The 12,870-nt window shown below is 36.0% G+C and overlaps 1 protein-coding gene across 1 annotated transcript in view; it reads left to right on the top strand.

The window, feature by feature from the left end:
* The first annotated feature begins 3,221 nt into the window (after window positions 1–3,221).
* LOC117567796 (uncharacterized) overlaps window positions 3,222–12,870 on the top strand; it is a 56,235-nt gene continuing 46,586 nt past the window's right edge. The window contains exon 1 of the mRNA XM_034248020.2: window positions 3,222–4,196. Within this exon, the coding sequence (XP_034103911.1) occupies window positions 3,623–4,196 (574 nt within the window). The 5' untranslated portion in view covers window positions 3,222–3,622. The remainder of the gene's footprint in view (window positions 4,197–12,870) is intronic.

The following is a 12,870-nucleotide window of genomic DNA, read 5'->3' as shown; positions in this document are numbered from 1 at the left end:
TCGATACTTTCTCATTGCTATGCATTCTCATGAGTGTTGTGCAAATGCAATAATTATTTAATATAAATGTTGAGTAGTACGATACTGTGACTTAAGTGTTATATACTGTATAAAGCTTAACGAATGAAATGGAATGTTAGAACACTTCAAAGTAAAATTCTCAAGCCAAAAATTTGCAATACAATTTTTACTTAGGTAGTGTCAAAATATTATAGCTATAGCTATAGCTATAGCAAATTCACAAATTAAAAAGTAATTATTGGAATCTCATTATTCATAATAATTTCGTATAATTGAGTAAATATTTCTGATTTGCAGTGACTATTAAAGCTCTTGAAAAAGTTTAGGCTTTAAATATTTATAACAACACAAAGATAATCAAATCTAGAATATCAAAACAAAAAAAGAAATATAAAAAAGTGAATTAATTGAAATGCAATTTAGAATTCAAGAATACACCTAAATCAAAGTGATGCAGAATGTCATTCTATTGTTGCGGTTGTTGCTGAGCGTTGGACAGAGTGAAGTGCAGTTTTTGCCTTGCTGACATAAATAACCATAAAATATTGCAAAACACTATGGGAATGTATGTATGTAGGTATAACCAAAGTGACGTCACAACAAAGCAAGTTAACTGTTTCTATTGCCGCTGTTTTGAGTGGATTTAGATATTTGCATTGCTACGAGGTAAAAAGCAAAAAAAGAAACGAAACGAAACGAAACGAAATAAAGCTAGACAAATCAAGTAACAAAAAAATACGAACAGTTAAAAACAAAGGAAATACCAAAAGCGCATGCATAGTTTTTATGCAAATATGTGAGAATCCCAGGTGGGAAATGCATACGTATGTCAGAGCAAGAATACTACATGCATACATACATATATAGTATACTATTGCATGTGGAGGATACGAACTCAACTGGCTGTTGCATTTACCTGTGTACGTCTTTCAATATGTGGATGTGGAAGGCAAAAAGCAGCAACAAAACTATGCATGCTGTTGCTTTGCTCTGTTTCTCAGCATAGCTGTTGTGTATGTGTGCTTGTGGGTGTGTGGGTGAATTTGTTGTTGTCTGTATGTGTGTTTGGCAAATGCCAACTTTATTAAGAATTTTGCAGTTTGCTGGTAAATGTCTCCTCTGCGCTTTGCATAAGAGTCAATACATGAAACACACACGAAGCCAAAGCTCATGTGTGCTTTTGCTTTTGCTTTTGTTTTTACTTTTGTGTTTGATTTTGTATTTGCCTCAGACGGCCGCAGTTCATCCTGAAATATGCACGAATATTTTTCTGATTTCATTTTTGCTCAATGAATCGCAATGCCGTGCGTATGAATGTCAGCTGCACGAGTGTGTGTGTGACTCTGTCCAGGTGTAGCTGAGCGAGAGTGAGAGCCAATGTAAAAGAGAGAGAACAACAGCATTCTGCCTATGAATATGCGCATACGCAGTGGCTGCGTATGAGAAATTTCCCTCAATGAGCATGCCTTACAGTGATGGCCAATAAAAAGTTACACGTGCTAGTAAAAGATTGTTAAACTGCAATCCATTGTAAAATTAATATAATTATGGTGTTCCATTTAGATAAAGCTATTGCTACTAAAGTATTCCAAACTAAAATTATTGTTGGTAATTGAATCATTTGCCATTTAATAGACAAAGCACAGAATAAACATTAGTAAGATTAGCACATCATAAGCATAAATTAAATGTGGCCATAAAAAGGAAACTCTCTAACTAATGGACGGTATTTAAAGCACAATAAAACGGCCAAGGGCCACAAACTGAGGCGTCCCTTCGGTCCTTGGCCATGTTAAGTGCGCTTGCTGCTGGCCTGTCTAAGACAAATAGCAAATTGTCGTTTATAATTGACCACAAGTGTCAAGGGGGCAGAGATAGGAGAGGAAACATTATGTTGTTGTTGTTGTTGTTGTTGTTGTCTCCTTTGGTCGTCGTTCAACGTACATAAATGGACAATTATTATTAACTGCAATAAATTTCACGCACGCATAATTTACATACAAAAGCACGCGAGCGTACACGGAATTTGAATGGTAGAAGCGGAAAGCGGGGAAGTGGGGAGCGGAAACGGACTGCGTCACGTACAAATCGTTTAAGTGCAACACATAATTGTTGAAGGACCCCAGGAAACATTTTCGGCAGGGATAATTGTGCTCTCTACTCATATGTATGTATGTGTATGTAAGTGTGTGTCATGTGTCAATAGCAATTATAATTGCATATATACTATATATGAGAGAGGGGGAGGAGGTGGCTACACTGAGGGAAAATACTTTCCATTGCGAGTCTAATATGCCTTAATCATTATTGTGGTTTCACACTTTTTCAAAGTGTAAATATAAGTAAGTTATTGCTATCTCGCTTTGGCGCACTGCTGGAGTCCAATTCAGGTAATAGAATGTTTGTGACTGGGCTAAAACTTTTCCTTTTCCTTGACAAGTTCGACCTAAGCTGCCACAAACAATTGGAAAGTAATTTCCACGCACAACTATAGACTATTTCTGTGCCTGTATCTGTGTATCTGTGTGAATGAATAACTCTGAATGTGTATGTGTGTGTGTGAGTGTTGTAACGCCCACGCTCACAATCGATGTTGCGATGTCATTGCCGTTGTGTTTAGTTCGCTCTGCACTGTCCATTAGCGCGTTCTTTAATTGAATTGTAGTAATTAAAGTGCTTCAATTGATTTTAATCGGAAATTGTGCTCATTGTTAGCAGCTGCTGCTCTTATTGTTTCTTGTATTGCTGATGTTGCTCTTGTTCTTCCTTGTACGAGTAAAGTACAAAGGCAGCGCAACTCTTGTGGCGTGTTAGGTGTGTTAATTGCAGAACAAGCGCTGCTTCATTAACGCTGCCATTCAAATGTCCAAAAAGGAAATGTGCAATAATCCGCCTAAGGCGTTGAGGTCAACAACAGCGCACACCAGATTAACAACAACAGTAACAACAACAGCAAGAATATAAACAGTAACAGTAACAGCAGCTAAACTCGGTTCAAAGCTCAACAGGCTGCTTTTTTGCTTCTGCCCAAATTGAAAGAATTTCCTCAAACACAGGGCACAAAAAAGTACCACTTCCAATTCGCTCTCTCGCTGGCTCTCCTTGTAAGTACTCTGCTCTCGCATTCTCGCTGCATAAAATGTTATGCTGCTGTTATTGGACATTTCGGCGTTGTGCCTGCCGCAACATGCGCTCAACTTTCAGTAAGCAACGAACTTTGCACGCCGACGGTTTGTTTTAGCGCTCGTGATTCTGTGTGCTCCTCTTTTTTAGGCTCTCGCGCGTCGCCGCTTCCACGTGAATATTAAAGAAAGAAATAAAAGTAAAAAGGAACCCAAAAATAAGCACGCGCGCGTTTCTGTGCGTGTGTGTGCGGTTGTGACAGTGTGGATTGAGAGTGTGTGTGCGCGTGCATTTATTTTTAAGCAGCGGCAAATGTAAAGCGGCGGCATGTGTAAAACCGACTGCCGACAAAAAATAAATACAAAATAAGCAAAAGAGAATATCAAATCAAATCAAAATCTATAAATATCACAGGCCGGCAGCACAAAACACAAACGACGAAAGTTGACAAAAAAAAAGTAAGAGCAAAAGAATTAGTATGAAGAATAAATGTAAATCGAGAGAAATGAAAACGAAACTCAAATACGACCAGCTGCTCGCAGTTACGCTCTGCACGCTGCTAACTCTGGCAGCAGCCGCAGTCGACGCTCAGCCTGCCAGCTCCTATGGCGCCTCCTTCATATCAAATCCGGCTATCTATGCTTACACGGTGGATAATCAACAACAACAGCAACAGCAACAACAACAAGAGCAGCAGCAGCAACAGTTAATCAATTTTGACACTGCCAATGTGAATGGCAATTCGAATGAGAATGCTAATGTGAATGTAAATGTGAATGGCAATTATCGCGCCGCCTCGAATCGCAATTACTACTTCACCGATGTGAATGCAAATGCAAATGGAGAAGCTGCAACGCCTACGCTCACCACGCCCCAAGCACCTGCTTCGGTTCCGGTTTCATCAGCTGCAACGCAGCCAGCTCCCTTAACTGGCTGCACTCTGGATCGTCTCGCCGTCTATAAGGTCGTCTTGCACACCTATTGGACCCGAGAACTGTTCCCCAAACACTATCCAGATTGGCGACCCACCGCCCAATGGACCAAGACCTTAGGTGAGTGCCAGGAATGTGTGTGTTTGGTAAAATGTTTTAAGCTGCTTACTGAACATACATATAGGAGTAGAATGAAAAACAGGAAAGCAAGAAAACAGGAATAAATTCGGTTTCATGCGAAATGTTGTTCAACCACATAATATAACATATATAGGAAACACAATGGTTTATTTATGTTTTAGTTGTTATAAATACCGTATTTGGCTTTTATATTTCGAAAAGAATTTAAAGCATTGATGAAATATTCAAAGTTGCCTCAGTTTAAACTAATAACATGATTTTACAAATTTATATTTTATTTATAAATAAAATTCATACTTTATATTTTACTCACTTTATTTATTTCCTAAAATATTTCACATTTTGAATTTCGGAATATTCAAACACTTCCGTTTCAATTTGAAATCAAAATGAATCATTTAAATAAAACACATCTCTGCGGGATTATAAAAGAAATTAAAACAAAATTAAATATTATCCAAACAAATGTCTCATATTAATTTTGAGAACAATTTGATAGAATAAGTAAGAAAAAGGGTACGTGAAAGCAGTAAAATTTGTTCAATTAAATTTGTGTTCGTGTTCTTACTTAAATGTTGATTAAATCGTATAAATTGTGCCAGCTCAGCGAAGACAACAGCAACAACAACTGGGGCAATAACAAAAACTTCAACAACAGACAAACAATAACAAAAAAGCTAAGCACTAATTTGTCACAATGCTCGCAACTTGGCAGACATATAAAAATAAATCGAAAAGCAATTTCGCATTTCGTTGTTGATGCTGTTGCTGTTGTTGTTCTCGTTGTTGTTGTTGTTATTGAGTTAAATAGAAATAGAGGCCAAGCCCAAATAGATGAGATACAGATATAAAACACAAAGATACAAGATACACTATGGGAAGTGGGTTGTCGATGGCAGAGGGAATCCTTGGAATCCTTGGCCGCATTGGCATGTCGCTTGTCTTATCATGTTTTTGCAGATTTAGCTGTCAATTTATAACACACACATACACAAACACGAACGCAAACACACACACACACACACACACACACACATACTCGTAGACATATACACACGCAAGACAAGTAAATCTGACAGCCAAACAAGCGTTGCCTTTTGCCGTAGCATACTTTCAGGCGAACATAAAAAAGGATAAGGCCAGCGCCAAAGGAGCGCCTAAGAAATGCGATTTGTACGTGCTTATGCGCTATATGCTCGACTCAGCGCAAAAAATACAAGAAATTGGATAAAGTTGTTGGACCGCTTTTATGTTGTTGTTGTTGTTGTTATTGGTATTCGGTTTGTTGTTGCTTCTGCTTCTGATGCTGCTGCTGCTCCTATTTGTGCCCTACACAACTTTTGATGTTTTGATTCTTGCGCTGCTGCACTCGAGAGTTTCAGAAATCTGAAACCCAAACACTGCGCTTGTTTATTTATTATATTTTGGGTTATTCAGTTACTCAGCCACTTTATAATCGCCGAATTGCTGTCGATACACAATACGGAAGCTGCTTCTTTATTTCACAATTCCAATATTTCCTGTTATCTAAAGTGCACACTTATTAACTAAATTATTTCTTGATATTCTCCGAATGCAGTTGTGTCCCATACTTCACACTGCTTGTAGTTTGTAGTTTTTATTTTCAGCTTCATCCTCAATTTATATATTGTGTCGTCTTTGTTATTTATGGTACATGCTGTTGGAGAACATTGCGTATGCGTGATTTATGCACAACTCGTGCTAGTGTCATCCACAGATTTACAGTCCAGGGCAAACAGCAGGCTATAACTATCGATAAAGTACACTCGAGTATATGCTATTTAATGAGAATCTTATTCGAAAGATATATTAAATTTACTTTGGCAATAAATTTTACAGTTCAATTTGAAATTGAAGCACTTTGATTCGTTTGTCAACTACAGCACAATAATATTTTAACTCGCACTAAAGTAATTTCTTCACAGTGGTGTAACGACAAATAAAATTTTATTTCTTTTCATCTCACTTTTAGTAAGTTGTTGTGCTTATGTTGATTTATGTCTTTCCAAGTTGCTTGTTTATAACAGACAACAATTCTTATTCGCCTTACACACATTAGGTTTTTTAAGATATTCCGAAATATTTTTAAAAAAAAATTGTATCTTAATAAATAAAGAAAATTCGTAAAAAATACAGAACATTTTAAAACTGATATTGAATTTCAATATTTTGTTGCGATAAACCCATTTCTGCGACCATTGTTTCATTTATTTATTAAGTTTAATCTAAATTTTCCTAAGTTACGCTTATGTTAATTTATGTCTTTTAAAGTTGTTTGTTTCTAATGGATAACAACTCGTTTTCTGAATCACAACACAACATGAATTTGTAGGATCTACTGAAACACTTAGACAAATATTATGGAGAAGAAATAATAACTTAGTACGTTTTGATAATAAATAAAAAATGCATTATTAAACTATGTATACTTTCATATACTTTGCTGTGATAAATGCATTTATTTATTCACTATAATATGTGCCTATTAACTTAGTTATGTTTCATCTCATTCTAATATATTAAGATATTATGGTTATGTTGATTTGTATGTTTCCATATTACTTGTTTACAACAGACTACAATTCTTATTCTTATTTGTTTTGGGTTGTCATATGTACATATGTATATAGACAAATTTAGGTAGTAAATAAAGTAGAGATTTTTAACCTTATATGGTATGTGCATACTTTTATACATCTTACCATGTTGTTGCTGAAATAAATTTACTTATTTCTGCGTTCGTTACTTATGTTTTATCCTTATCTTTTGTTTTTCGTGTAATCTCAATTTTCTTAAGTTGTGCTTTTGTTGATTTACAATAGATATCAGTTCTTACAAATAAAAATACATATTTTTTAATTTTTGAGAAAGAATAGATTATTAAGAAAGAAGAAATAATATAATACATAATTTAGTTTTCTTGTTTTGTTTATTATTTTCATTGCTTATTTATTTATTATTCATTTTCTATTGCAATTTATTAATTTATTACGTTTCATTTCACTTTTATTGAGTTGTTTTGCTTATGTAAATTTATAGCTTTTTATATTGCTTGTTTATAACAAATAACATATCTTATCTGACTTATAAATCTTAAGGAATTTTTCAATCTTTGAACATATTTTAATATAGAACACAATAAGAATAAATAAAACTAAAAATTGTTGAATTTCCGATATAGTTTTCTATATTTTTGCTTTGATAAATGCACTTGTTTCTGCATTGTACTTAGTGTTTATTTAGAACACTGCATTTCATAGAACATCAAATATTTAGAGAAATGAAGAGTTTTTGCCGTTGCAGTTGCAGTTGCCGTTGCCACCTCTGTTGAGTTGCTCTTACTGTTGCTGTCGGCCCTAGAGCGGCATTTAGTTAAGCCAGAGGCAACTTAAGATAGTCCAACCGGAGCCGGCAGCTGGCATTAAAATGCAGACTACAAAAGCAAAAAGCGAGGCAAAAGAGGAAGCTTAGCGCATCACTTTGGGAGCAGAGGGGCTAAGGGGCAGGGTATAGCTTCCTGCCTGTCATATCCTGTTTATATATAAAGTTCAGTGCGCAGCTTCAGCATCCGTTACAATTCAACTGGCGAGCAATGAGCTGGCAACGGGAGCAAAAAAGTGTCCTGCCTCAAATTTGTTTTTGCACTGCAAACTTCGGGGAGAAGTCCGAAGCCTGAGAATATAGTAGGAGTTGGCGTGGGTTATAAACATGATCTGGGTCTGAGGCGTGAGGATAGAAATTTATTATGAATGTTCAAAACAAGCAGCGACAGCAAATGCATTTCTTGTCTTTTGTGCCAAGTCAAAGGCAGCCCCCAAAGGAGAATCGTAGGAGCCATTTCTCTGTTTCTCTGCTTCTCCATTTCTCAGTTTCTCAGTTTCTCCCCCAAATGCCCTCGTCCAGAGTTGTTAAATTTCATTTGTGGACATTGGCGCGGCTCTGGCGACTGTTGTCGCCATTTGGCCAACTTGCTGCTGCCGGTTTTTATCGCAAATTGAAAGCGAAATAAAGTTTTTGCTTTCCAACATGAACAACATGAACGACATGACCCGATGACTGCGCAACTAGACACTGATCCTGATCCCCACGCAGAGCTGCGCCAATTGCATTTCCACTGACATATTTTCTCATACTCTGTACTGCTAATGAATGCCAATGGAGTCGATAAGCATTACAATGCAAATGAGTGAGTTTATTGCTATGCAGATGATCAGATAAAGAGAACAAACATAAAGTAACAATTGAGGTGCGAAAAGTCACACCAAAATATTAAACAAAAATGTTTCTTTTATTTTAAAGGTTTTATTTATTTATCATTAGATTATTACATGTAAAATCAGCTAATTTTACCAAGATTTTTTTCTATAAATAATTGTTAAAGCTGTTCATTTGAATCCAAATATAACAGATTCTCACTTAAGCTTTCTAAAATTCCTACACCAAAATTCTTGCCAATGCACGATCTCGTAGTAATAGCATTACTTAATGTTATTCAAATTCAAAAATGTATACTCTCTCTTCGAATAGATATATCAAAGCATCTTTTTAATTAACTATTGGCGGTCGAAAATAAAATAACGTATTATCTATTGACAAACCGAAGTTGCTCTCAAGCAACGTTGTGCTCGAAAAGGTTAAAATTGTATTTACCGTGTATTATTAGTTTTCCAACTGTTATAAAGAACACATTATTTTGAAGTTCATATTTATTATTTCTAAATAAAAAAAAAATCAAAACGAATTTTGGGTGAGCATTAAAGTATAACGAATTGAAAAATAGCTAGTGTCCAAATTATAAATTTGAAAATGTTTGTGAAATTTCAAAATGAAGTCAATGATTTTGTGTTGAACAATTTTACAATACTTATTAATTCTATTTCTAATTAGTTCTTTTTATTATTTGTGCTGCTTGACATTCACATATAGTGGACAGAATTTATTTATTGTGAGCAATTTAGAATCAAATTTCTTTTAAAATATTCGTTAAGAACATAACTGTGCTGGATAGATAATTCATAGTATGGTGAGGCTAGCTATATTGTAACATTAACATAACTTTAACATATGTAGAATTAAGTACTGTTAAAATAAATGTAAAGCGATGCTAACATTAATCTTGGGCAGTCTATGTTCACGAGTTAAATAAAGAGGATATTTTAATGCAAATATCTGTTTCCAATTTGATGTTGGATAGGTCTTCAATCTAGGGTATCTCTCCGTAGTCGAAGGCCTTTCAAAGGCCACTTTTCGGATGCTGTTGTGTTTTGGGGTTATTTGCTGTGTTTTTGTGCTGCATAGTTTTCAGCATGGGGCATTCAACACTTTTTGTTTAGCTCTTTTGCGCGCACAAGTTTTTGCGAAAATAAATTTTTGCCATTTTTATTGCTTGCCAAGCTTTTTGTTTCTCAATTCTCAAGTGCTTTGCCAGGATACAAGCTGGCATATCCTTGACTCTGTTGCAAAATGAAATGTTGCCGCTTGCAATTGCATTTCAAATTGACCAACCGTCCGCCTTCTTCTTCCCCCTTTGCCTGGCTTGTGCCGCAGTTTTGATTTGAAATCAATAAAAGTTGCTCGTGGTTTTGGGTTAGTTCTTCTTCCCCTCGTATTGTAAATTAATAGTTGGCGAATAAGTAAAAGCAAAGGCAGGGAATGGAAAACAACCGCAACTAAGTAAACACAAATATCAAGTGGTCATTGAATCGAACTTGGCCCATGTTCAATGTGTTTGTCGCACTCTCTCTCTGCTCCCCTCTACCCATCTTTACCCCCGCCCCGCTCTACTGCTGCAGCCAAGCGAACGTTAATTGCCTGCGTGCCAGGCAATTATACTATTTGACTTGGCCGCTGGGATGTGCGTGTGTTCTCTGTTGTACTTGTAGTTGGTGTTAAATGCTGAGCCTCTGGCATTTTCACGCCTCATGTTTTATTGTTTCAGCCACCACAGCACAGTTACAACAAAAACAACAACAACAACAGCAAGTACAAACAAGAACAGCCTCTTATTGCGCTTGTTGTGCAAATGAAATGCCAAATTTCTCGTTGCTCTTGGCAAATGAATTATAAAAAGCTTTTTGCCAACACACAAATGTATGCTACATAAATATAACATGATCTCTGTGCCTAATGCTCCTCCCGTCTGTATGTCTGTCTGTATGCGTACTATATATGGAGAATATATTATGCACCCCCCAAAGGACATTCATACGCGCACACTCGATCCTTGGGCTGTCTGCTTGCCATGTCATTGCACCTTTTTTTCTTGCTCTTGGCTGTGACGCAGCCAAAACTTTTCCATTTTACATTCTTCTTGACAAACTTTAAGTGTTTGGCATTTTTTTCGCACGCTGCAAAAACTGACGCAGACAAAGACGAAATCATAAGCTTGTCTAGCAGCAATTCAAATGGAAAGTACAACAGAAAAAATGCGAGCATAATGTTGTTGTGTTTTGTAGACTAGGAAATGCTCTAGAAGAACATCGGAAATAACCTGAAACTCATTATTATAGATTTAGTTCTTCATTATACTAAAAGTTATTAATTAAAGTAACAGTAAGCTGTATTCAAATACAGAAATTTGTATGTTTCTTTTGAATAAAAAATTCTTTACCTCAAAAAAAAAAAAAAATTTGAGTGCGAGTTGTATCAAATGGAATTAAAATTTCCTTCAATCAATTCTTTCTTTCTTTTTTACACTAAATTTATATATAAAAAAACTAAGATTTATACCTCAGGCTAATTTTTAAATTCCCCTATTACTATAATAAGAATATTAATGGAAAAAACATTTCTGATTTGCAAACTATAAAATGTCAAAGCAGAATAAAATTATATTCAATCAACAATTAGGAAACTGTAAATTTGATAAAATTGTTTATATTAATGAAGTATTTTATATGGTTTATTTATAAGTTCTAAGAATTGTTTGCTCTATTGGCTCATTCTTATTCAGTATTTCTAAGAAACTCAATCTTTGCGATTGAAATTTAATTTATAGAAATGTTTTGTATTGTTAAAATGCAAAGATGTATTCAAGCAGAGGAAAGAATTTCTTGTGTATATAACATTAATAGAGGTCTCTTCATTAAATATGGAAACTGCAGACGGAACTTGCAAAGAAACGCAGGTTGTTGTAAATGATTAAAGATGCAAAGCTTAATATTAAAGTTGAGAACAGACAATAAGAAAAATGAATTTATTTCGTCATGCTGATTATGTTGACTATCTGCAGATTGTCTGCGACTATGTGTGCGTGTGTGTCTATGCGTGTGTGTGTTTTTGTACATTACAAGCATCATTACAAATTCATAATGCTACCATACCAACTTTGTGCGTATTCACAGGAGTCTCTCTCGTAGCACACATCTTGGGGCAAGCGAGTCTCTGTTGCTGCAGTTGGAGTACATTAATAATAAATGTAAATTTTATTTTGTTTTTGTTTTTTTTATTGTATGGAAGCAGTCTTGGCTTTCAGCGAAAGGTATGGATAGTCGGGGTGAAGAAAGGGGAGGAGGAGAGGAGAGTTATTACATTTCCGGCCACTTGCAGCTACTTAGTTGACGCTGGCTCCTAAAGAGTTCTAATTAAAAGCAAGCCGTGGCTTTGATGTGTCTTGTCTCGATGTTGGTGTTGGTGTTGGCTTACGAAAGTGCCACGCCCCGCATTCAAATTGTGGGTAGGGAGGGAAAGTCTACAGTTTCCGCTGTAAAATGAGCCATGTTCGCATTTTTTACTTGTCGTCGTGGTAAATCACAGCGGACTGCCGGCTGGCAAACAAATTTGTTTTTTCTTGGCCTGTCTGTTTTTCTTTATTTTCTATTTTGTGCGCGTTTACTTGCATGAATACATTTTTGGGCTGCATGTCCTTTATGTCCTGTCTCGCTCCCGCTAGCTCCATCTCTTTCTATACATTTTGTGCTTTGTCAAATTCGTGTCATTATTCATTCATACATGATTAGGCAACAGAACACAAAACACAAAACAGACAGCAGACAACAGACAACAGCAAACAGCGCTCAGGTTTTGAATTACACGCTGCCTGCCAAGGACCCTCGGGGTTGCCAAGCCTCCCACCTCCCCCCTCCGCACCGCCCTTCGTCACTCTGATGGATAGTCAAAGACAAGTCGCAGGGAAAGAGAAGGATATAGTTGAGACTGGGTGGGCGGTGCAGACAGGCGTGGCATTGCCAAATGGAAATTAATGAATGAAATTTGATATACTGTCAGTTGCTGATACAACACTGGCTGCGCCAGGGTTACCAGCCGCATCCAAAATTAATCTAATTTATGCCTGCGTGATGCACATATAATATTTTTGGAATTCGCTGCTTTAAAGCACTTTCAAATTGCCATTTATTAAAACATTATTTCTGTACTCTAACATTACTCGAAGTATTAGCGATTGCCTTGAACATTTCGTGGAATATAATCTGTAAGAGGATTATTTATTCGTGGTGACTTAATGCAGCAATGAGAGTGGCATTTTTAATTAATTAAATTTTTATTCGCTGATTTAACAACGTATGCTTAAAGGTTTTAAAACAACCGCACAAATTGGCATAAATTAGCTGCGCTAATTACAAATAAATTGCGCAATTTGTTTCCGTAAGCTGCTTTCATCCAACACAACACA

This window comes from Drosophila albomicans, chromosome 3 (genome assembly GCF_009650485.2).
Source record: "Drosophila albomicans strain 15112-1751.03 chromosome 3, ASM965048v2, whole genome shotgun sequence".
Classification (NCBI taxonomy): domain Eukaryota; kingdom Metazoa; phylum Arthropoda; class Insecta; order Diptera; family Drosophilidae; genus Drosophila; species Drosophila albomicans.
Note: the sequence above shows the minus strand (reverse complement) of the source record. Positions and strands in the feature narration are given on the sequence as shown.